The sequence below is a fragment of the Hakea prostrata genome, chromosome 6 (genome assembly GCF_041222555.1).
Source record: "Hakea prostrata isolate BN-2017 chromosome 6, UWA_Hpros_2, whole genome shotgun sequence".
Classification (NCBI taxonomy): Eukaryota; Viridiplantae; Streptophyta; class Magnoliopsida; order Proteales; family Proteaceae; genus Hakea; species Hakea prostrata.
This window is the reverse complement of record NC_142605.1, coordinates 22,871,664-22,897,434: the sequence shown is the minus strand read 5'-3', so window position 1 is coordinate 22,897,434 and position 25,771 is coordinate 22,871,664. Positions and strand designations below refer to the sequence as shown.

At 38.1% G+C, this 25,771-nt stretch overlaps 2 protein-coding genes across 2 annotated transcripts; one reads left to right on the top strand and one right to left on the bottom strand.

Moving 5' to 3' along the window:
- Positions 1-378: 378 nt before the first annotated feature.
- Positions 379-2,272, bottom strand: LOC149012690 (F-box/kelch-repeat protein At3g23880-like). Its single transcript, XM_089157648.1, has 2 exons — positions 944-2,272; positions 379-517 (listed from the first exon to the last, which is right to left on the bottom strand). The coding sequence occupies exons 1-2, from the start codon at positions 2,083-2,085 to the stop codon at positions 379-381; spliced, it is 1,281 nt and encodes a 426-aa protein (XP_089013774.1). The 5' UTR covers positions 2,086-2,272.
- A 14,033-nt stretch (positions 2,273-16,305) lies between these two features.
- Positions 16,306-16,996, top strand: LOC149012689 (major pollen allergen Ole e 10-like). Its single transcript, XM_089157647.1, has 4 exons — positions 16,306-16,390; positions 16,485-16,519; positions 16,614-16,866; positions 16,968-16,996. The coding sequence occupies exons 1-4, from the start codon at positions 16,306-16,308 to the stop codon at positions 16,994-16,996; spliced, it is 402 nt and encodes a 133-aa protein (XP_089013773.1).
- Positions 16,997-25,771: the final 8,775 nt, after the last annotated feature.

Here is a 25,771-nt window from a genome sequence, read left to right as displayed (position 1 = left end):
TGATTTTATATTTTATGTTTCTTTATTTCTTCTACAATTTTTGTTATTTGATTTTGTATTGTGAATAAAATGTCTATAGTTAGTAGGTAATTAACTACCATTGATTTGCATCTCTTACCTAAAAAAAAATTTGGTTTACATCTCCTACCAATGAAAATTTTGGTTTGCATTTAACTTTTTAGGGTTGAAGTCATGTGTATATATTTTTTTATATTGTTGCTTTAATTTTACCTATATTTTGTCGAAAAAAATATATCATTATCAATAATTTATCATTTTTTCAAATATGTGTGGGCCCCACAAAATATATATGGGTCTATTCTTTAATTTAATAAAATAATTTAGTGGTGGGACTCCAAATAGGAAGGTTACTAGCTTTCATTCTTCGGGCCCCCCACTATTGCATCCTGGGTCCGCCACTGCCGTCACGGGCACATCAACATTGCCCCCAGAAAACTCCAACACTACTGCAATTAGCACTGCCTGCCGAAGTGAACCCACAGAAGTACTCATCACACTGGCAATATCATTAGCTCCAATGTTCCAGGCCATGTAACAGCAGTGTTATACAGTAAAGCAATTTGAAGGTATGAAAGATCAAATATGTTAACACGATTAAAAAAAAAAAAAATCAATCTCTAAGGAAAATTTGCTAAAAACAAACTACTGCAGCTGATGTATCCTTTGCCTTGCATGTCAGGCTATTTCGAAGTTTCAATCCTGTAACAAACAAGTTGCAATAGTTAACCCAAAAATCAATGAAAGACAATAAACCATTTTTACACTACACCTATTTAATTTTCATAATGGAACAAATTGAGTGGTAAAAGCTTAGGGAACTGAAAATATGGTTTCAAATAATAGGAGGTAAACATATATATGATGACAACATAGAAAAAATGTTTTTTTTTTTTAGGGTAAACTAGAAAGAAATTATAGTTACCTCATCTTCTTCTTCATGTTCCTCCGACTAGGAATTGTTGGCGAAACAAGACTCTCTATGTAGGAAGCACGTGAAAGTACTATTGGAACCCCTTGGAGTTTAAACTCTTCTCTTCTATTACTTCTTGTGTCGTATAAATAAAATGAATAAAAATCATCAAATAGAATTTTACCACCTGACCAAAATCCTAACTGCATTGTTTCACGGAAACATGGTTCTCTAGAAATTACAAATTGTTTAGTCCAAGACTCTTTCAAGCCATAATCCTTCATCACCCAAATGGCGGTTTGTCCATCAGAGAAATGGCAAAAAACAGAAAGGCATCCTCCCAAAGCTGCAATCTTCGTGATAAAATTCTCACTCTTATCTGTATAATTCGGTTGAGGAATTTCTTCAAACACATCTCGTGCACTGTTAAAGCAAATGAGTAATTTAGGATCTCCACTGGATTGGTTGACATGCCTGCCCTTCCAATGAGGAAATCCGTTCACAGTTGTTAACACTTCCGTTGATGTTGTATAAAGATAATAAGAAATATCTCCCAGTCTTGTCCACTTATCATTACCAAGTGTATACACTCTCACATCCGTCCATTTGTTCATTTTATTGTGATCGAAGAAGTAAGAAACTGTTACAACTTTGTAGTCATTACCGATGGGATCAAAACTTAATCCGCATACACTAGTGTAACCTAACACACTCCTTGGAAGGAACTTTCGTTCCCTGGTAGCTGGATTCCACAAACACAGGTCATGACCACCCGTCACAGCAGCTTTAAAGAAACTCAAGCATACTAACCCGTTACAAGAACCCACAACACTACAATGATATGTTTTAGGATACCACTTGTTTGGCAAATCTAGTTTCTTTGCCCGATTGGGAAACGCAAGATCTACAGTGTAGAAGTCACTAAATTGAACGGAAGATCCATAGCCATTAATAAGTAGAAGAGGGTTATTATTCTCAATTGTTCTCTGTAATTGCTTGTGAATGAAAACAGGGCTCTTTATTAGATCATACCAGTTTGTGCATACACAGTTGAATCGCAACAGTGACTTAACAGGAAGTCTCGATAGGATCTCCTCCATCAAATCTTCTGAAGAAATTGTGATCTTCTGTTGCTCTTCTCTTCCTTGACCCATGATTGCACGCAGGAGTACAGATTGAAAGCAGGCAAGAGGACAGATTGAAAGCCAGCAATCCAGAAAGAGAATGAAAAGAAGAAAAAAAAGAAGCACAAAGAAAGAGAGAGAGGCAGAAACAAACCCTATAGCCCCTTCTTTGGATCGGACCTACTGAAGAAGGGATTTTTATCATATCAAATTCTAATTTCCCAATCCCTCTCAAATTCTACTCCAGGAACGTTGCTGGCTACACCGAATCCAAGTACTTTCTAATCCTGAAATCCAACGGTCACTGTTTTAATCCTAAACGATCTTCAAACCATCTAAAACTCTCCCACTCTCGGTAGAGTCCTTACTCCAATGGAATTTCTATTGAAAACATAAAAATTGGATTCTTCAAAGAATTTTGATCTGTTTACTATATTATAATTGAATCCGTAGTATTTTTCCTTTAATTCCTAATCCCATAAGGGTTTCCTTTAATTCCTTTAATCAATCTGGATTATTTTTTGGATCCTCTTATTCTTTCAAAATTTAAACTTGCCACTGATTTCTTACAATCCTACTTCAATCAGTACTTTAAAAACTCAGTTTTCTGAATTTTGATTCTGTTTCCGAGTTCTAAAACTCAGAATTTTGTTCTGATTGATCGGTTGAATTCCGTTCTCATTAATACCTTTGATTTCGTCACATCCATGAGAAACATCTCAATGTTCTCTTTAATTCTCAGTTTTGAGGAGTCTTATCTCTAACAGGAATTGTCAGCGTTGGATTATCTCTTACATGCAGCAACTCCGGCTGAGAGAAAATGAACAACAGAACAAGAGGTTCAGATTGACTAGAAAGAGAAAGGATAAATGGGTAACACAGAAAGCTTGCTTGAATGGTTCAGATATAAACAATTACAGTTTTTGAAAAACTTCACATGAGAATTTACTGCCACTACTCATGACTCCATGAGAATGAACAGTCATTCCATCTATCCCTGAAGTTCTGAAACGTTTTTTTCTTTCCTTCAGTTCTTTAATTTGACCAAACTGACCTCATGCCAATTCAGATTCCCGCATCTGAACCATGAGAATACTATACTTGTCAGGGGTAAAATTGTTATTCCAGGATAGACCTGCCAGGTTCCTGAAACGTTTGGCCTCTTTCCTTCTTTAGAGTTGCAACCCAATCTGAACTTCCATTTTTCGGCCCCCTAATATTGAATCCCGGCTCCGCCCCTAGTAAGGGATACCTCCCAATCTTCTCCACCTATCATTACTGAGTGTTAACATTGTAACCTCTGTCCTCATGTTGTTGTTTCTACGATTTGAAAAAAACTGTCACCACTTTGCACCCATTACTAATGGGATCAAAACTGAATCTAAAACAAGTGCAGAACTGAGCCCACTCCTTGGAAAGAACTTTCATTCTCTAGTAGCTACATTCCACAAACACATGTTCCAACCACCACCCCTCATGCCAAAAATTGCGAAACCCAAGTATACCAACCCGTTACAACAACCACAACACGAGAATAATATTTAGCATGATTCTCGTATGGGAAATCTAGTTTCTTTGCCTGATTAGGAAATACAAAATCTATAGTGTAGAAACCACTAAGTTCACCACAATTGTCATACCCACCAAGAAATACAATAAGGTTACTATTTTCATCTATTCTCTATAATTGCTTGTGGATGAAATTAGGGATCTTTATTAGGTTATACTAGCTTTTGCATATACAACTGAATTGCAATAGTGACTTAATAGGAAGTCTAAACAGGATCTCCTCCACAAAATCTTCTGAGGAAATTGTGATCTTCCATGACTCTTCTTCTCATCGTTGATCCATACATAGATTGCAAGGAGATGACAGGTTTAAAGACAACAATTTAGAAAAAGTATGAGAAAAAGAAACACAACAAAAGAATCAGATAGATCCCTATTGCCCTTACTATGGATATATGGACCTATTGAAGGAGGAATTTTTATCATCGCACGTTCTCTTATTCCATACTTGGCTACCCCGAGTGTAGCCACTTTCAAATCCTAGAATCTAATGGTTATTTTTAATCCTAAACCATCTTGAAACTACCGGTTATACCAATCTTTACTTAGACTTGGAAGTGATATGAACCGTTTGGCTTGGGATAACCAGCTTTAGTTCAGTCAAAAGAACTGGCATGCTACTTTCCAATGTCCATTTTTCCGAAGAAATGATTGCGTCCATGGTATTGCGCTCATTGATTGCCGCGTGGAAGGTTCAACTTGCCAGCATGAGCATTCAATGGACTTCTCAACTATCACTTCTCGACAAGAGTTGTAAGTCGATAAGAGATTGTCCCTGTATGTTTGCATATGTGTCACAACATTTAATGTTCTATACTTATACATTAAATGTTTCGTGCTTATTAGGGAATATGCCAACTCGGCCATATCCCCCTGAGTATTGCCTCCTTATAGCTTGTCTGGAGTTTAGAAGCGGACATGTCACATCTGAAGCCCACTTTGGTCAGAATCACAGGCAGATTTAGGAGATGGTGTATCAAGATTTTAGCTTCTCCCGCAAGTTTGGTGCCAACATAGATAAAAGATCCGATGGTTGAAGTTCGTCTTCTCCAGGAGGCATCCTATTCGCCTATAAGAGTAAATCAGTAAATCTTTACTCCCTCATTTGGTAAACCAAGTTAGTCTAGCATTTACTCTTGCAACTACCCAAGAGCATTCATTCTCTTCGGGCATTTACTCCTCTCCACGAGGATTTGTGCTATCCAAAATCTGACTTTACCATCGGAGGTGGCTTCCCGTCCACAGAGGTGGCCCACTCTCACTGCTTTTCTTGTCCGGGATTTGTGGCATTTCCAGACTAGACCGGAGTTGACAAATTTTGGAGCAACACTACCTAAATACATAATCTGTCTCACCTATTACTCTCCCGCATCATCCTACCTATAATCAAGGTTGGTTAAAGTATCAATCCATATCGTTTCCTATCGTCCAATACAATGTATCAATATCGCAAGTCTTTGATACAATACATGCCGATACATTCTAGAATTTAGTGTTTTCGATGTCTCTCAATGTACTGGCTGATACATGCCAAAACGATACAATACCGCGATACATGTCTTTGTAGTGTTTTAAACAATAATATTATCCTTCTCGATCTCTCTCGCTGCAAGTTGCAGAGTACCAGCCAAACTTCCTCCTCTTCAGCTGCTGCTCCAATGACTTCTTCCTAGTGTTCTAAGTAGTAGCCACTGCCTCTTCTTCTCCTCTGTTCTTCTTCGCCCCCATTCCCTTCTGTTCATTCTCTCCTGCACTCCCACTGCTCATACTTGGTAGCTAATGGCTAGAATTTTGCACCTGAAATAACCATTGACCTACCTGTTCAAACATGCATTGATGAATCCGAACAACAGAGGCTTGATGCTTTTGAATTCATTGTGTTAATTCCACTTCCTACTTGCGGTATGCTCTTTATGATATTGGCTCATGACTCAATTCCCATGTATTTAGCTATTGATCCTTAAAGTTTCTGTTTTTATGTAATCGCAACATCAAAAAGAAACTCTGAATTTTTCATTAAGAATTTCAACTGTAAAATTTGTTGGGCCTTAAGGTATAATCTGAACTTCTGTGACATTAACCCGTTTCACTAGGATTTTTCTGAAACACGAAAACCATCAAAATCAGTGGAGCTTCAGTCTATTAGCTTGTTTTAATGGGATTTTTCAGTCTTTGTTATTTTATTTAACGCCTTTAATGAAATGAAATTGCCTAACAAATTTCAAGAACCGAGGAACCCAAAAACAGAGGAAAAATCGAAGGGGGCTTCAATCTCAGTAATAAAAGCATCATTCGTATCATTTTGATGTTTTTTTTTCGTGTTGGTTTCACCACTAGAACAGCTCTGCGTTGACGTATCATTTTGATGTTACCAATACCTTAAAAAGAAGCTAACCAAATTTATTAAATTAGAACTTGTACATGTAAATGCACGTGTGACTATTTGGTAGACACAACTAATAGGACTCTGAATGTAAAGTACTCAGTGGAAAGGTCATGGGTTTGACCATTGCGGACGACAAAGCTTCCACCTGGGACGTAATTGAGGTGCGCGCAAGCTGGCTAGATGAACCTCAAATACCAAAATAATTCCCTTTTTGTTAAAATAGCTGCTTAATATAGCTCTAGCCCCACTGCAATGTGGTAGACAAATGAACAATGTAACACTAAAGGACTAATGTAATTGCAGTATTTAGTTGTAGAAGTTTTCTGTTTCATTAAAAAAAAAAATTGCACCAGTGGTCATATGTTGGGGAAGGAAGTGATGGTTAGTGAGAAGAGATAAAAAAGAGTTTACAAATGGATAAAAAAAAAGGAAGCGTGGTTTTGGAAGAGAGCGCGCGAAACAAATTTAAGAGAGTTTAGGAGAGGAAAGATAAATACTCAAAAGGAGAATTCATAAATGGTACTTGAGGAGCTATTTATGTTTTTCAATTAACATGGAGAAAGAATTATGCCCACCACTATTTCGTCGGTCGTAACATAAGAATGTCACTTAAGAATTTGAAATCATGATCTAGAATCTTAAGTATATTTTACAATCAATGCAAAAGTAAAGAAAAAAAAGCATAATCTAACAAAATTTATTTAATGTTTTTTAATATTCAATTTTTAATATTCTCATTTATATCATAGAGAAAAAAGAAAAAAATGAAACCAGTAGATTTCCCAAAAGTTATGGGCTGACCGGCCTATTTATAATAGATGTGGAAAAGAGCTCTTCTGGAGAATATAATTGGACAAAGACTTAGCCGACACCAGCATAGAGAAGTTCATATGTATGATCATTAGACATTTATTCTCCACAATTGTTAATAGGTTAAGATTGAAGCCCTCTAATGGAAGCAAACAAAGATCTCTCTCAATCTTAAGGTGTAGAAGAATGAAGAAATGAAGGTTCCAAACACAGCAACATCCATGTGTATCAAATATTGACATGCTCAAATTCCTTTGATGATGTTGAAAGCAAGTGTATTGCAGCATGGAAAGGTGTGATCGTCTACAAACCCTTCAAGAATTTAACAAAGTTGAGGTGGGGGAAAAAGATAACAAATCACAATAGAAGATCTTTTCATTGTTTAAGCGAAAAATGAAATAAAAGAAAGTGGATAATTTTGGTCTACACTTCTTGGAATCCACCTCAAAGTGTATCCCCCACCCATTGAACCCCAAAGAAAGAGGGATCTTGGACTCTAAAGAAATTATATTGAAGGAAAAAATTCAAGTGGTTAAACATGATGAGAAGCAAATAAGATCATCGACAGAAAGCACTACCAATGTTGAAGAGCGGATAGATGATGAGTTACGGTAGGTTTGAATTTGAATTCAAAGGCTTATCCTTTACAGTTCGGAAACAGTTCTACAATGAAGGCTATACAACAAAATGTTAAAAATAAATAATACCTAGAAATCAATAAAGGAGTTTTCTCATTCGAGATGAACTAATCTACAATAAATCCATTCCAGGGATTCCAACAGTTTTCCTTTAGCTACTGAATGTACTGAACAAGAAAAAACACCAGAGAACCAAGGAATGAACCTGTAACCAGGTACCAGCAGTAGCTAGAGAAGAAATCACAACTCGCACAGAACAACAAATCCTTCCCCTCAAAAGAATTGACAACAAGGATTCCCTTGTGCATTGTACCAGTCACATAGGTACATCAACATTGCCCCCAGAAAACTCCAGCACTACTGCAATCAGCACTGCCTGCTCAAGTGTTAGAGCACTACAACCCACAGAAGTACCCATATCATTAGCTCCAATGTTCCAGGCCATGAAAAGCCCAAGCAGCAGTGTTATACAAAGAAAGCAATTTGAAGGTCTGAAAGATCAGATATGTTAACAGTTAAGAAAATATCTTGGGAGGTCTTCATTCTTTGTACCTCCTGCAATAAAAATACTCATCTATAGTGATTTTTTATATTTTCTCTAGAGAATGGGTGGGACTTTCACAAGATTTATGAACTATCCTTTGCTTTGCATGTCAGGCTATTTCGAAGTTTCAATCCTGTAACAAACAAGTTGCAATAGTTAACCCAAAAATCAATGAAAGTCAATAAACCATTTTTACACTAAACCTATTTAATTTTCATAATGGAACAAATTGAGTGGTAAAAGCTTAGGGAACTGAAAATATGGTTTCAAATAATAGGAGGTAAACATATATATGATGACAACATAGAAAAAATGATTTTTTTTTTGGTAAACTAGAAAAAAATTATGGTTACCTCATCTTCTTATTCATGTTCCTCCAACTAGGAATGGTTGGCGAAACAAGACTCTCTATGTAGGAAGCAGGTGAATGTACTGTTGGAAGCCCTTGGATTCTAATTTCTTTTCCTCTATTACTTCTTGTGTCATATAAATAAAATGAATAAAAATCATCAAATAGAATTTTACCACCTGACCAAAATCCTAGCGGCATTCTTGTAAGGGAACGTGGTGGTTCTCTAGAAATTACAAATTGTTTAGTCCAAGACTCTTTCAAGCCATAATCTTTCATCACCCAAATGGCAGTTCGTCCATCTAAGAAATAGCAAAAAACAGAAAGGCATCCTCCCAAAGCTGCAATCTTCGTAATAAAATTCTCACTCTTATGTGTATAATTTGGTTGAGGAATTTCTTCGAACACATCTCGTGCACTGTTAAAGCAAATGAGTAAATTAGGATCTCCAACGGATTGGTCGAGGGGCTTGCCTTTCCAATGAAGAAATCCGTTCACAGTTGTTAACACTTCCGTTGATGGATAAAGAAAATAAGAAATATCTCCCAGTCTTGTCCACCAATTATTACCAAGTGTATACACTCTCACATCCGTCCATCTGTTCATGTTCTTGTGATCGAAGAAGTAATAAACTGTTACCACTTTGTAGTCATTACTGATGGGATCAAAACTTAATCCGCATACACTAGTGGAACCTAACACACTCGTTGGAAGGAAGTTTCGTTCTCTGGTAGCTGGATTCCACAAACACAGGTTATGACCACCCGTCTCAGCAGCTTCAAAGAAACCCAAGCATACTAACCCGTTACACGAACCCAAAACATTACAATGATATGTTTTAGGATACCACTTGTTTGGCAAATCTAGTTTCTTTGCCTGATTGGGAAACGCAAGATCTACAGTGTAGAAGTCATTAAATTGAACGGAAGATTGATACACCCAGTAAGGATGATCAACGATAGACGATAATGAGAGTGAGGAACAGAACAGAACGTAGAGAAGAAAGATAGTTGAGAATAATTTTCTTGATGCCTCTATTGCTATTTTCAGGAGTATTTATACTCTTCAATTACAATTCTTCATGTCGTCTCAACCGTGAGATCAAATACCTAAAATTCCTCAAAGGATCTGTTTCTCATTTTTACAATTTCTTCTTTTACGCTTTTATTCTGATCCTTCTTTTCTGTCTCTACAGGACATAATCGGCCAGGTGAGTTGGCCTCAGGCGTGCTCTGTTACTGATCCGCAGCACTCCCTGTCCTTGTCCTTGAGTAACCGATTTTGTCTCAGCTGGCAGTGGTCCTGGTGGTGGTCCTAGAGCAATTGAAGTCTGTTCTGCTGGCCTCTGTTCTGCATCAGGAGGATCGACGATTTGGTTCGTATCAATACCCACCTCTCCAACATCGACCTTGTCCTCAAGGTTGAAACCAGGAAATAGTTTTTGCATTTCTTTGATATCCACCCATGACGACTCCTCTACTGGCATATCCTTCCATTGTACGAGGGCTTGAGGCACCTGAAGTCCACGACGAAGAATGGAACGGGTCTGTACCACAGCGAGGGGTTGTAATTTGTCGGGAGGCAACTCGGGAATAGGTGTTGCAGGAGATGGGGTGCCAATAAATGGTTTCAGAACTGAGATGTGGAAAACAGGATGAATCTGGGACGTTTTGGGCAAATCTACCCTGTATGCAATGCTGCCTACCCTGTTAAGAATTTTGAAAGGCCCAAAGAACCTCTTCGAGAGCTTCTGGTTTAAGCGAGCGGCGACGGAAGTTTGCCGGTAGGGTTTGAGGCGCACATAGACCCAGTCCCCTACCTCGAATTGTCGATCGCGACGCCTTCGATCTGCCATGGTCTTCATGCGATTCTGAGCACGAGCTAAATTATGCTTAAGTGTGTGCATAATTTGTGTGCGTGACTGCAATTCATCTTGTAAGGCTGCATTGGTAGAGTCACCAGGGAGATATCGACTGAGCGAGGGAGGAGGTCGTCCATACACAGCTTCGTAGGGTGTCATGCCAATGGAAGAGTGATGAGATGTATTGTACCAATATTCAGCCAAGCCCAGGTATCTTACCCAATGAGTTGGAGCGTCTGCAACATAACATCTTAAATACATTTCCAGGCTTCGGTTGGTGACCTCTGTTTGACCGTCAGTCCTTGCAATCGGTGTAATTCTTTCCAAAAGGAGCTAAGGAAGAGTGGATCTCGATCGCCAATGATGGTCCTGGGTATCCCGTGCAGCTTTACCACATCATTAAAAAAAACCTCCGCGACTCTATAACTGGTGTAGTGAGGCGGAAGAGCTGAAAAATGACTGTATTTGGATAAGCAATCCACTGTGACCAATATTGCAGAGCGATCCTTTGATAAGGGCAGACCAGTAATGAAATCAATCGAAATCTCTTCCCACACTCGTTTTGGAATTGGTAATGGCTGTAGGAGTCCCATTGGCTTCGTGTGTTCCGCTTTCATTTGTTGACAAACTTTACAAGCAGCAACATAGGCTTCCACATCTGATTTCATTCCTTTCCAAAATACGTTGGAACAGAGTCGCTTGTAGGTGCGCCAGATCCCTGCGTGTCCTCCCTGTGGCGATGAATGATACTCCTCTAAGAATGTGTTTCTCAATGCGGAGCCTCTAGGAACTACTAATCGATTGTGAAACAAGAGAAACCCTTGTTTGATAGAGTAGCCTGGTGAATTGTGTGGGTCTTCTGTCACCGACTTGCGGATTGTTTGTAGTTCCGACGAATTCTGCACCTCTTGTTTGAGAATCTCCATTAGGTCTACGGTAATGAGCGTGATCGAAAAGAACTCCTTGCTGTCTTCTGGCCGCCGAGACAGAGCATCCGCCGCGTTGTTTTCTTTTCCGGGTTTGTAAACAATTTCAAAATTATACCCTAGTAACTTGGTGAGGAATTTCTGCTGTTCTGGTGTCTGTATCGTCTGAGCAGTAAGTTCCCGGAGACTCCGTTGATCGGTCTGGATATAAAACTTGCGACCCAAAAGGTATTGTCGCCATTTTGCTACAGCTTGTGTAATCGCCGTCATCTCCCTCACGTAAGTGGAAGCCGCTTGTAACTGAGGTGAAAGCTTTCGGCTGAGGAAAGCAAGGGGGTGTGTTTGCAAAATAAAATAACCGCAGCCACTATCGTTAGCTAACGGTCGATCTCGAGATATGCCACCTAGAATTCAACTTCTTAATAGTAATGCGAGAGTGGAATGATTCAATTTTTGTTAACTAATTACTTAAACTAAACCAACGATCCTAATCCATACATCTAATGCAATCGAATTGAAACGAAAAAAATAAGCAAACATAACTAATGCATAAATAAAAGACAGAAAAAATGCATCAACACCACCCGTCACTGAAACAGAGGCACGACCGTAGGCTTGCTCCTATGTGGTCCAGATAATGAATGAATAGCAAGTAAATAACGGTAAATAACAAAGCAATAGAAGCCTTACCAAAGAGAGCCTCCATCTCATCAGGATCCAGGGGAGGGAGAACAATAATAATCTAGTAATCCTAATTAAGAATATGGAGGGTAGATAGAGCGGTGGAGGGGAAGAGAGACTATTGAAGATCTTACTTACTTCATCTTCCAAACAAACTTGAATAACGATTCAATCTCACCAACCCTAACAACCGTCTGATAAACTGATCCAATTGCTAACCTGAGAGAGCATCCTCTTGAAACTTGAACATGAACTTGAACTTGAACTTGAAATTGCATTGATAAAACTAAGGATTACACTTGCATAAAAGAAAAATTACACAACTTCAATCTTCCTAAACATTCAATCTAAAAACTAGAACTAGAGCCCAAAATTAATCAAGAACTAGAAAACTGAGCAACTAGAAGTAGTGTAAACTAAGAAAATCAAGTCCCTTCGACCTAGAGGGAGGTATATTTATAGAAGAATGAGATAATTTACAACAAGAAAATAATGATAATAATAATGATAATAATAATAATATAATAGAATAGGACATAGGCTTCTTGAAAACGTGTTTTACTTGCTTTTGAGTTCACTGACAGGTGAGCAAAGAAAGTAGAGAGAATATAACGTATATATATTTTTTACAAATTTTTTTTTAATAGTAATAATGAAGTGGGAGAAGAACTATTAGAGAAATATAATCTACAATAATTTCTTAAATCCTAGTCTTTGACTACTTGTGGGCCCCATACATTCTCAATTACAATAAACAAATAATAAAATCCTATCTATTTTACAGATATTCTTGCCCATTTACATCTCTAGCCCATCATGCTCCAAATCAGCCCACTTTCGCACTTGAGATTTAACACCTCTTGATGTTAAAACCACTGTTTAATACCCAAAACTCCATATTCGCTAAGTCCTGAATTCATAATCTCAACACATACCCAGTGCTCCACTCGTTTTGCTGTTTTGCCCTAGATTTCACACTATGTGCTCATCGGGTGCTTGACCGAGATAGAACTTTGCCCACGCCTACGCCGATCGTCTGTTTCCACTATAAAGGGTTCGAGTCCCATGCCAAGACCGCGCTCGTCATCGTCTTCCTTCTCAAACGCCTCCGAGTTGTGTTCGTCCATTCATATCACCTTTCCGTGAGATTGGTGAGAGGACCCCTTGAGCATACCCCTTTATAAAACGGCGTATACCCTCACCCTAAACCCTCCGCCTTATGCTTTTGATGGGCCAAGCATTGATGCGTGATTTTTTCCCCGATCAACAGAGCCCATGGCTGATACCATATGGCCCGTTATCCAATTTCCGGCTGACCAAAGAGACACTTAGACCGTTTTGCATATGTCCTGTCCCTTATATTTTCAAACCGATTCTAATGTGCCGTGGGCCTCCAAGTTGCTAAGATTAATAAATCATCAAAGAAAACCAAGACGTACCTCCTTAGGATGGGCTTGCCCTTCTCTTCTTGAAAGTAGCCCTTAGTGAGCCCAGGGCATTACTATTCATGTCCTTCATGGGTTCAGCTTTTCCCTCTTCCCTTCACTTGATCCTGTCTCCTTTTTGAGTAGCTGCCCCTGCAACTCATCAAATAACTCATCATGGTGTGGGAAACATCCCTAACTTGGTATTAGGCTCATATCCACAAAACCTCCATGTGCCATCCTTCTTCTTGACCAACGTAGGTGCTCTCCCTCCCCCATTACTTACATCGTCTCTTTTTCTCGCTCTTCCTTCAAAATTATCTGGGCCTCCTTTGCTACTTCCTTTGCATGATGCTTGATCTCCCTTGGGCTCTGGTTCTTTAGACATCTTCAAATAAATCCAATAATTCCTTAAGTTCTCCCTCTCTTGTCTCCCTCCTAAATCCAACTTAAATAACATACATGATGGGCCCCTTTATCCCTTCCTTATTTCTGTGACTTGGTGCCTTGTTGGCTCCCATCCCTTCCCCTTGTCTTGATCTACCTCCTGTTGCTCTTCTCCCCCTATCATCCACTCCTCCTAGATCACTCCGCTCCTACCATCAGGGCTCCCTTCCCCTTCATATCTTGCATTTCCCTTGACCCTACCATCGCAACGGTCTTTGCCTCCCCACTAACACGTTTCCTCCTTACTTCCATCCCCCCTCTACTTCTCTCTGGTTGTGGTACTTCCTCCGTCGTAAGACCTCCTTCACCCCATTAATCCCCTGCTCTTGTTCTTGTGATTGCCCATTATGATGCCCCATTTCAGCCATGACCTCCTTCCTCCATCGTTTCCTCCCTTTTCGCTCTCCTGGTTCTTTCTTCCGGTTCCTTGTCTCTTTCTAGGTAGTTTCCTCTTCCATTCCCCAACCTTTCTCCTTTCCCCTTTCTCTTCTTCATCTCTCTTTTTTTTGTGGTGTCTGCTCCTTGTTCTTCGTGGGGTTCTCCTCTTTTTCTCTTCTCTCCCTTCCTTCCTCTTACTTCACTTTTATCCGATCCCTTTCTTTCCTCCTTTTTCCCTTCTCTCCTTCCCTTTCTTGGTTTGCCCTCCCCTTCTTCCCTTCATTAGGTCCCTTGTCCTCTTTTTTCCTTCTAATTCCCCTCCTGTTTTCCTTTTTTTCCTGTTTTTTGTGTCGTAGTGGCCCCTGGTTTCTTTTTTTCCTTTTCCACTCTCCCCTTCACTCCCCCCCCTTTTTTTCCTCCATTGTTTCATCTCCACTTCTCCTTCTTGCTTTTCCCTTTCTTCTTCTTCTCAGCCTGCTTTCTCTCTTCTCCTCCACTCCCCTTCCCTGTCCGTTTGTTTTTCTTCCTCTTTCTTTCTTTTTACTCTTCTCTTCTTCTTCTCACCGATCATCCTTCCTCCTTCTTTCTTCTTCTTTTATCTTTTATTCTCCTTCTTTCTCTACGGACATAATCGGCCAGTGTGAGTTGGCCTCAGGCGTGCTCAGTTACTGATCCGCAGCACTCCCTGTCCTTGTCCTTGAGTAACCGATTTTGTCTCAGCTGGCAGTGGTCCTGGTGGTGGTCCTAGAGCAATTGAAGTCTGTTCTGCTGGCCTCTGTTCTGCATCAGGAGGATCGATGATTTGGTTCGTATCAAAGATCCATAGCAATTAATAAGTAGAAGAGGGTTATTATTCTCAATTGTTCTTTGTAATTGCTTGTGAATGAAAACAGGGCTCTTTATTAGATCATACCAGTTTTTGCATACACAACTGATTCGCAGCAGTGACTTAACAGGAAGTCTGGATAGGATCTCCTCCACTAAATCTTGTGAAGAAATTGTGATCTTCTGTTGCTCTTCTCCTCCTTGACCCATGAAAGCAAGCAAGACGACAGATTGAAAGCCAGCAATCCAGAAAGAAAATGAAAAAAAAACACAAAGAAAGAGAGAGGCAGAAACAAACCCTATAGCCCCTTCTTTGGGGACCTATTGAAAAAGGGATTTTTATCATCTCAAATTCTAATTTCCCAATCCCTCTCAAATTCTACTCACAGGAACGAGGCTGGCTACACCGAATCCAAGTACTTTCTAATCCTGAAATCCAACGGTCACTGTTTTAATCCTAAACGACCTTCAAACCATCTAAATCTCTCCCACTCTCGGTAGAGTCCTTACTCCAATGGAATTTCTATTGAAAACATGAAAATTAGATTCTTCAAAGAATTTTGATCTGTATAGACATTATAATTCACTCTGTAGTATTTTTCCTTTAATTCCTAATCCCATAAGGGTTTCCTTTAATTCCTTTAATTCAATCTGGATTCTGTTTTGGATCCTCTTATGCTTTCAAAATTTAAACTTGCCACTGATCAGTACCTTAAAAACTCAGTTTTCTGAATTCTGATTCTGTTTTCAAATTCTAAAACTCAGAATTCTGTTCTGATTGATCGGTTGAATTCCATTCTCATTAATATCTTTGATTTCGCCTCATCCATGAGAAACATCTCAATGTTCTCTTTAATTCTCAGTTTTGAGGAGTCTTATCTCTAACAGGAATTGTTAGCGTTGGATTATCTCTTACATGCAGCAACTCCGGCAGAGATAAAATGAACAACAGAACAAGAGGTTCAGATTGACTAGAAAGAGAAAGGATAAATGGGTAACACAGAAAGCTTGCTTGAATGGTTCAGATATAAACAATTACAGTTTTTTAAAAACTACCCATGAGAATTTACTGCCACTACTCATGACTCCATGAGAATGAAGAGTCATTGCATGTATCCCTGAAGTGCTGAAACGTTTTTCTCTTTCTTTCAGTTCTTCTTTAATTTGACCAAACTGACCTCATGCCAATTCAGATTCCCGCATCTGTAACATGCGAATACTATACTTGTCAGGGGTAAAATTGTTATTCCAGGATAGACCTGCCAGGTTCCTGAAACGTTTGGCCTCTTTCCTTCTTTAGAGTTGCAACCCACATATCTTGTTGTTCTCTATTTATTTTCTCAAATCTCAGACCCTCGTAGAGGCTCAAGAACATCTCTCTTTCTCTGTGTGTTAATTGTTAAAGAAGGAAAATGGAGACAGGAAAAGGTTTCAATCAAGCCATCAGGTTTCTTCCTATGGCCATGGCCATTTTGCTTTGTTCTGCTGCCGCTACAGGTGAAAGAAATTGTTTCTTCTGATGATGATGATGATGATTATGTATTTATATATGTAAATCTTTAATGTGGGTTTACTGTGATTTAATTTGCAGAATCAAGGGTTAATATTGCAGAAGAAGAAAAGCATGTAAGTATATCTGATGATGTAATTGCAATATATTTGATCAATGAATTCAATATTATGTATGGGGTTTCGATTTTTCTTGATGATGGGATTGCAGGGGCATCAGATCGATAGTTGGTGCATAGTTAAACCTTCTACTGACGAAACTAAGCTGAAGGCCAACATTGATTATAGTTGCAGCCAGCTTGGGGTTGATTGCAGATTAATTGAAGAAAATGGAATTTGCTACAAACCTGTCAACCTTGTTTCTCATGCTTCAGTAGCCATGAATCTCTACTACAAATCTGCAGGGAAGCACTCTTGGAACTGTGATTTTGGTGGCACTGGTCTTACTATCACTCAGAATCCCTGTAAGTGTCTCTACTGCTCTCTATAACAACTAATCCTTCTCAAGAGTTCTTAAATTTCTAGTTCTAATACCACATTTGTATGATGTTTTGTTGTTTTGCAGCTGTAGATTATTGTGTGTATCCTCTCTAAGGATGGAAATATGAAGAAATTTTAACTGAGGAACCAGCTGAAGGGATCAATTTTAAGTTGGATGTTTTATAACTGGAATTGATTAATAATCCAGTTATTCTCTGCAACTGAGTCAAGTATATGAATCAAGGTGTTCCGTTAGATTTGAATAAATTCAGTTGTTTTATGACTTTATGGTTTTGGGTTGTTGAATTTTTTGAATTTTCCTTTTTAGTATTAGGGTTATTGAATCGGAAAAGGCAGTTTTTTATTGTATTTAGTTTCACTTTAAAGCAATCTTTTAGATTCTTACAAATTGGAAGATAGATTATTACGACCCATACTTGCCATTCATGTATCCACTTCAAAGGAAATTTGTCTAAAATTATTCATAGGTGGGAAGGGGTCGAGTTATTGATGTGAGAATATGAGTTGGATCCAGAAAAAGGGGGTTTTCAATTATAATACAGAAACAATTCGTGTATATATTTTACAAAAACGTGAAATCAAAGTAGGTGATAAAGTAGTTGGAAGACATGGGAATAAGGGTATCATTTCCAAAATTTTGCCTATGCCCTATTTCAAGACAGAAGACCTATTGATATGGTCTTCAACCATTAAGAGTCCCTTCAAAAATGAATGTAGGACAGATATTTGAATGTTCTCGGGTTAGCGGGGGAATCTGCTAGACAAACATTATCGAATAACACCTTTTGAGACGTCAAAACTAGTCCAAGTTATACTTTAACTTGGGACTCATCATTAAGGCTGGCGTATGGAAATTATATTGCATGCTTTTCTATTCTTAACAGCCAAACACAACCTAATTTCATGGTTGCACATCTTAGGATGTAGTACTGGAAGCTACTCTCTCAGGATGTAATGAGGGTGTGTTGGTTCAGACGAAGCTTAATTTACCTTTATTTATTTATTTATTTATTATTTTATTATTTTATTATTTTTTTTGCGTTTGCGTATTTTTACTTTTCCTCAATAGCAATGAGACTAACATGTCAAATTTTCAAATATTCTTTAATTATTGGGGTTTAAGTCATTTGCAGTGCTCATTTGGGCAGCCGTTAACGAATAACACCACATGTTATACATAAATCCCTTCCGTTGAGGTGGGAACCTCCTGATGTGGGTTGGATCTCCGTTAATTGTGATGGTTACATTCGAAATAGACTTGGTGGCATGGGTGTTTTAGGATGCAACTATAAATGGGAAGTCATCTCTACTTCAGCCGGCGCCTTCCCAAAAAATCGCATTCTCTTGATGGAGTTATCAGCTATTCGACTGGGCTTGCGGCGTGCTATTCACATGGACATTCGGTGTGTTCAAATTAGATTTGATTCCAAATAAGCCATCTTGATGATTCATGGAACTCATCGTTTGCTTTGGTTTGCTGTAGAACTTATTCATGAGATCACTTCCCTGCAGCGGTGGTTCACGGAGTGCGTGTTCATGCATCATGTCCAGGAGTTCAACTATGGTGCGGATTTTTTTTACTAGACTCCTTCTTAAGGCGTCGTTGATCCATTTTGATCATGGGGAATCCCTTTTGCCCTCACCGATATTGTTCGTTGGAAGATTTATTATCAAATGTAATTTGTGTACTTTATTTATCTAATATTATCACTTACGTGTTACAAAATAATAAAGAAATCCCTTACATTGATTGTTTATATATTTTGTTTATTTTTTAGACTATTGTAATGAACTTGGTTCACGACATATCAACACTTCAACATTAGAATAAGAAGACGATGACTTCGGGAGATGAGAGGATTTTAAGTCAATTTATAGTTGGATAAAAAGATTTGGTCTATGAATCGTGTTCATTAGAACTGTCTAAAAAGAAACAAAACATATAAACAATCAAGGGAAGGGATTTTGTATGTAACACATGGTGCTCATTCGTTAGCCGCCATCAATGAGCGCTAAAGATTTAAACCCTAATTATTGTGGATAATTAATATGCATTTAATTACTTTTTAACCTTTATTTTTCATAAAGGTTTTTAAGAAAACATTAGAATCAAATCTTTAAAAATAAATTTAAATTAACATATTACCATTACCAAAAGATGCCACTGTCATCTGTAATTTTTTAAATATACATTTAAATAAAAGAAAAAATTTTAGAGGCATCTTAAAAAAAATAGAAAAAACCACAGACACCCCAAGAATATATCAATTTAACAGAGACGCTCTAAATTTGTACAATAGTATATTCTGTTAATAAATCCCATTAAATCAGCATTAAATAATCTCATAATTTATATTACCCATGATGTCTTAAGACATTATAGTATTGCAATTAAGCCTTTGGCTATATTCAAATTAGGAAAAATTTTACAAACATCCTAAAATAAATAATTAAAATATTATTCTAAATTTGTCCAAATAAATAATTAATATCAAAGATTTTTTTTGGTAAACAATTAATATCAAAGATGGTTTCGTACAAAATTTAACTGGTTCATCAGACAACACCATACTGTTAGATAAACTTAAAAGCTTTTGATAGCAAGAGAATTAAGTGTATTAATGAAAATTTCTTTCTCATAAAAAAGTCATTTAGGAACGCCAAGGGAGGGAAGAAGACAAGAGGTTGACTGAGAAGAAGAGATGTCTTTGATCAATAGTTTCATAGCCGTTGAGTTTTAAAAGAAAGTCACGTATCACAATTCAAAAAAAAAAGGAAAAGAAAAGATGAAGGTTGAAACCCACCTTGATATATATGGTATGGGAAAACGTTTCCTTGGAGGTGAACTGAAACGGAATCGAAAACTTGCATGAGATGTAAAAATGGCCACCATGAACAGGCAATATTTTTATGGCTGCATTAATCGTCTTTCACGATTCAACATATATACCCTGGCCGATCTCCTTCCATCCTTTATTTATTGTCATCTCTAGCTCCGTTTCTCAGAACCTCAGAGAAGCTTGATACCCATCTCTTTCTCTCTGTGATAAGAGAACCATGGAGATTACAAAAGCCTTCAATCAGGCAGTAAATATTCTTCCTATGGCTATTGTTCTTTGGCTATGTTCTGCTGCCTTTACAGGTGAAGATATTGATTTCTTATTATCATGCATGTTGATGTTGATGTTGAATGATGATATATAATGTATGTATGTATTTAGATCTGAAATTTGGGATTTAATTACTGTGATCGATCGATGTGCTGCAGAGTCTGCAAGGGTTGTAGTTGGAAAAGAAGGAAAGTTGCAGGAGAATCAGAATGATATTTCATGGTGCATAGCTAAGCCATCCAGTGATGAAATGAAGCTGCAGGCGAACATCGATTATATATGTGGAGAGGGTTCGGTTGATTGCAGAGTAATTCGAGAGAATGGAGTTTGCTATTATCCTAACAATGTGGTTTCTCATGCTTCAGTAGTCATGAACGTCTACTATTACGTTCAGGGAAGGAACTCTTGGAACTGTTATTTCAATGGCACTGGCCTTATCATTAATCAGGACCCTAGTAAGTCTTTCAACTACTTCCCTTTTTTCTTCATTCAATTCTTTTTGGAAGAAAAAAATAAGGTCAAAGTCCGATTGGCAACCTGATTAAGCTCAATTGGAAGTCTGGTTAAGTCCAATTATAGTCCGGGACCGATATGACCCACGTGCCCCGAGACTGACTAGACTCGCTTTTGCTTCGGTGCAGCCAATGCCTGGATGGACAACCGTACTCTCATATTAATCCGAGCCATTTAATTCAACGGCTCAAATGTTGGATGGGTGTACGGTTGCCCATTCAGCCATTGGCTGCAGATGTAACCGCTGCATCCAAGCAAAACCTGACTAGGCCAGATATTAAGTTCACTTTCTTGGCTAATAGACCCAATTAAACCAAACCGAAATTCACTTGGTCCAATAATTAACATCATTAACTTTTATATAAAGAGATTTGAACTCTTGACCTCATACTATGAGATATTAATCTCTTCCAACGGAGTCAACCCCTTGGAGTCAAGAATGATTGTTATAGAGAGACTCTCAAGTACCGTTCTCTATAATAATCATTCCATCAGTCTTTATTTTCCATACTTTCCATGGTCTTACATATTAGACCAGTGTAGTGGTCTAATCCGGTTGAACCAAAATCATATATCTACATCATTCATGGTGTATGTTAAAAAATAACACAACGAAAACAAAATTTTGACATACCCTCTTGATAATTTGGGGCCCACAACATAACATCCCAGTGAGATTCTCACAATACAACCTATGCGTATATGTGCACTTTTTCAACAATTCTTGATGTCCTGAAATGCATGCACTTTCATTGAAATCTATACGTGTAATGGATCGTGCAATTTAGTGATCTCTTAAAAGTTTTAATACCATATGCATATGACTTTGTCTTGCAGATGTAGGAAAGCCTTGTGTATATGTTTAAAGATCGAGAGAAGTTTCAACTGAGGAATAATTAAACTCGATCCAAAGATCAATTCAATGTTTGGATATCTATATAAATGTATTTTGCATGATCATCTACTTATCCTTTGTAATAAAACTAGAATATGAATCAAAGGGTTATGTTTGATCGGAATATATGAAGGTTTTTCATGACTTAATAAGTTTATCAAAGTGGGGATGATAGGTTTTTGTTTATGTTGAATTTCACTTCACAAAGGGTTGATCTAATTATTGGATTGGTAGATATGGCTATTGATATTCATTTAGATTGGTTTGAATTTATTTGTATTAATTCTAAGGTATGAGTTTGACCAAGATTTGATATAGGCATCACCAGTATTAATTTCCATCCAAATGGAGGCTTGAACTTAAAACTCTATATAGTGGGCTGGCATCATTGTACTAGTATATATACCACCAAGGAAGAATCGGACCCTGACTTCTTCACTAAGAGGTGTTAGTTATTGTCAACTAAACAATGATTTCCATTACAAAAGGTTCAAAGGATGGGTATCAAATCAGTTGTATCAATCAATTTGTTCAACTCCTAGAAATAAGCTTCTTGAAATCAAAGGCAAAGATTGCGTGCATCTAATCCTCCAAGAGACCTTGCTAAACGTGACAATCATGGTGTAAATGGATATGGTATTGTTACAATATAGAAACTTGGCTCCTAAAACAGAAATCATACTGTACCCTTTTGTATATGTTCACTATTTTGGTATTGATTCGGTATGAAATGGTACGGTACGCTTATGGTATGCAAACAATATGAAAACACTATAAAAAATGGTATGAATATAGTATGGTAGGTGTGGGTACATTTGATAGATAGCATCGGAACAGGCACTGTTGATAAACGGAAAGTAAGAAAAGGGAGGGAAAAAAATTCAAGTAAAGAATACTTGAATTTGAAGAGAAAGGTATCATTTGAGTAAGATTTGCATCGTTGGATCCACGTCAGAAGCGGAGGCGTGAGAATCAGAAGAGTCATTGCATTGGAAAACCTGAAAGTCTGAATTCTTAAACGGCTGCCACTGCATGGGATTCGATCGTTTTCTTTGCATGAAGCTTACAAATGCCCAGCATTTACAGACCACTTTACTAACAAAATTTAATTATGGTGTATGGGTGTATTTATTTATTCTTATAATATGACCAAACTAACCTCATGTCTTTCCAGATCCCCACATCTCATAATACTACAATGACTCACTCATGTAGGAGGTAGTAGTCATTTCATGCATGGTACTCCCATAACCATTAACACCTTGGTTTGAAAGCTTTTAATTTGAAACGGCTCAGGTTGTAAGTTGTAACCCACATCCCTACTATTCTCTATTTATTGTCTCAACTCTCAGATCCTCAGAGAAGCTTCATACCTCTCTCTCTTTGTGCAAAGAGAACCATGGCACTAAGGTTTCTTCCAATGGCAATGGCTTTGTTGCTGCTTTGTCTTGCTGCTTCAGGGGCAGTTGCAAAAGAAGGAAAGCATGTAAGTTAATCTTCTTTGCCCATATTTTAGGGTTTCTTCCTTTTGATCAGTCTCTTATTTCAGAAAGATTTGATCAATGTACTCTATGTTTTTTTGTTGGCGGTGCTTGCAGGGGAAACAGAAGAATTATGGGTGGTGCATAGCTAAACCTTCCACAGATGAAACGAAGCTGATGGCCAACATTGATTATAGTTGCAAGCAGGTAGGGGTTGACTGCAACTTAATTGCAGAAAATGGAATCTGCCACAAGCCTGTCAACCTTGTTTCTCATGCTTCAGTAGCCATGAACCTCTACTATAAGTCTGTGGGGAAGCATTCTTGGAACTGTCATTTCAATGGAACTGGTCTTATTGTAACCCAAGACCCATGTAAGTCTCTCTGTTGCTCTCTATAACCCAACAGTCATTCCTTCAGTTTTCACTTTCCATTTGGTCTTCTTTATTTATTAATGAAATTATAAACTAAACCTTATAATTTCTTCTTGCAGCTGTAGGTTCTTGTACATACCCTCTTTAAGATGGAAGATGATTTAACAGGGGAATGAGCTCCAAAGATGGATTCATATTTTGATATTTATTATCAATGTTACTATTATAGAGGTGTTTTATGACTTCAAGAGTGTGGGCTGTTGAGAAGTCGAAATGGTTGTTTCAGTAATCGAAGTTGTTCTGTCATGGGTTTTTTTTTTTTTAGTGGATGCTTTTATCTGTCTCTTGGTGAAACTCTTTCTAGCTGTTACTATAGATTATCAGAATAAGAAAAGATGGAAATGTAAAGTGAAGAATTAGGGGTTTTCCAACTTTTGAAGACAAAGATCATAATTCGAAAATCAGTTGAAGTCCATAACAAGTACTGAAGGTTTATATAACTAAAAAAAATTGACAACATGAATTTCAGACGATGTACATGTTTGATATGATTTTGATTGATACTTCGTGTTTAAGGTGAACACGTAGTGAAGGATTCTCTCCATGAAAAGGAGTCAAATTCCAAAAATTATGGGCATTGAGTGAAATGAAAACAAAAGCCAACCCCAAGATCGAGACTGCAATAACATGAGCTTGCATATGCGAGCTCCTAATTTCTGTATTTATGAAAGGATTTCTCATTTTCATATGAATATGAAGGCGAAAAAATAGGTTATGGGTTCTTATTAATTATTATAGAGTTTTGCTTCCTTCCAACAATAATCACTGGCCTTCAGCAAAAGATGTTCTGTTATTTGGTAGTCCTGGATTGGTACAATCCCTCGCATCAATGTCTTATGATCCGACTGGTAAGTGTAAAATTGATTCATCGAATCACATGCCTGAGAAAACTCACACTCACACAGAGAGGAACTCAACATCAGTTAACAAGAAAGATTGGCTTGGAAGCACTGGTATATATCATTTGTTACAAGATTAAATAGAAAACAATTTCCTGAGAAAAGAAAAGCTCCCCCCGGATTCATTTTTAAATACCCTTAAAGATACAAGGTGTCCCCTACAGGTATCTAGCAATCAAATAATATACTGGTGACTGGCATATTTCCCCTGGATAGAAACAAAGTTCATGCTTTCAACTATATTGACTGAAAAACAAGCAGTGAAGTGCTTGAGTTCAACAATTCTGTAGCAATTCAAGTTATCCAGCTTTAGAATATATGATTGGGGGCTTCCTTTTCTTCGTAGCTTGTTCAAATGAATAAGAAATTCCAATGAGTTTCCCCTCTGAACCTTTGAGTCCACCAAACAGGATACCAATGGGTCTACCCTTGGGATCAGAACCTTCAGGAATTTCTGTAGGATCAAAACCTGCAGGTACTGTTATGCCGGATGCCCTCCATTGCTAGATGGATGCTCCAAGCTTCTGGAGCCCATGCATCCAATTTTATCCGTCATGAACTTCTCGGCCATTGACAAGGTCTTCTCTTCTGGATTGCCTCTGTTTGAGCACTTGGCAGTCGTTTTCTGGGCATCTTCGACATATCCTGTGGAAATTCCCCAACCTTTCCTGCGTGGATAATGTTTAGGGGGCAGGAGACTGATTCCAGTATTTAAAGGTGGCAGAAATTTATCTTGTATATTTCATTTTAGTCTGAACAGAATGAGTTGAATTGGGCCTTTCTTTGTTAGTCCCCTGCAATCTTTGTATTAATCGTTTCAGTGTACAGTAGTTATCCTATTCTGATGCACATTTCCTTAGATAGCACCGACTTATGTGCATATGTTTTCTTGAACTGTTTTGTACTACATTGATGAGTTCTGATCCGACCTGGTTTGTCATTTACTCATTTCACTGAATCTTACAGCATCTATATCGCAGAACTTAGTATCTCACCGTTTGATTAGGTCTGGCAGTACCTAGTGAGGGCTCTTGCACTTTTGGGTCTGGAGAGGGTCTGTCCGCCTTCCCTTGTTTCTGGGCTGTTTCGCATTTGACCCTTGATCAGTGTTGGCGTGGCACCTTTCCACCCGCCGCCCCTTCTCTTGATCATATCTTCTGCCGTTGCCATTCTGTATTTATTTGGTGTTTGACTTCACATGGCAGGTTTCTTTTTCAGAGGGGGGTTCTTTTTTTTGGGTAGAATGGGCCTATATATTCGCGTGACCCGGGGGGGGATTCTATTTTGTAAGTAACACTGATCTAATGACATGAAAACTTACTTCTGTTGCATGTTCTATGTTGAAGGCAATTACATCGCTTACCTGCCCCGTTCCAAGTCGGAGGTGCATTTGGTCACGCTTTATCTCATGTTCAAGAGCTGCCATTTCACCACTTACTTTGGTTGATATCGTGTAAGTTGGCACACGGTTATCTAACACCGCTCCTTTCTCCCTGCCAACAACAAAGATTGGATACTATTACAAGGACCTGAGGAG

Bases quoted from the DNA above. Each gene is read 5' to 3' on its own strand.
- LOC149012690 (XM_089157648.1), bottom strand. From the start codon at position 2,085: ATGGGTCAAGGAAGAGAAGAGCAACAGAAGATCACAATTTCTTCAGAA. The intron at 518-943 runs GTAACTATAATT...TGATATTGCCAG, and splicing joins AACATGAAGAAGAAGATGAG to TGTGATGAGTACTTCTGTGG.
- LOC149012689 (XM_089157647.1), top strand. From the start codon at position 16,306: ATGGAGACAGGAAAAGGTTTCAATCAAGCCATCAGGTTTCTTCCTATG. The intron at 16,520-16,613 runs GTAAGTATATCT...ATGGGATTGCAG, and splicing joins TTGCAGAAGAAGAAAAGCAT to GGGCATCAGATCGATAGTTG. The intron at 16,867-16,967 runs GTAAGTGTCTCT...GTTGTTTTGCAG, and splicing joins TACTATCACTCAGAATCCCT to CTGTAGATTATTGTGTGTAT.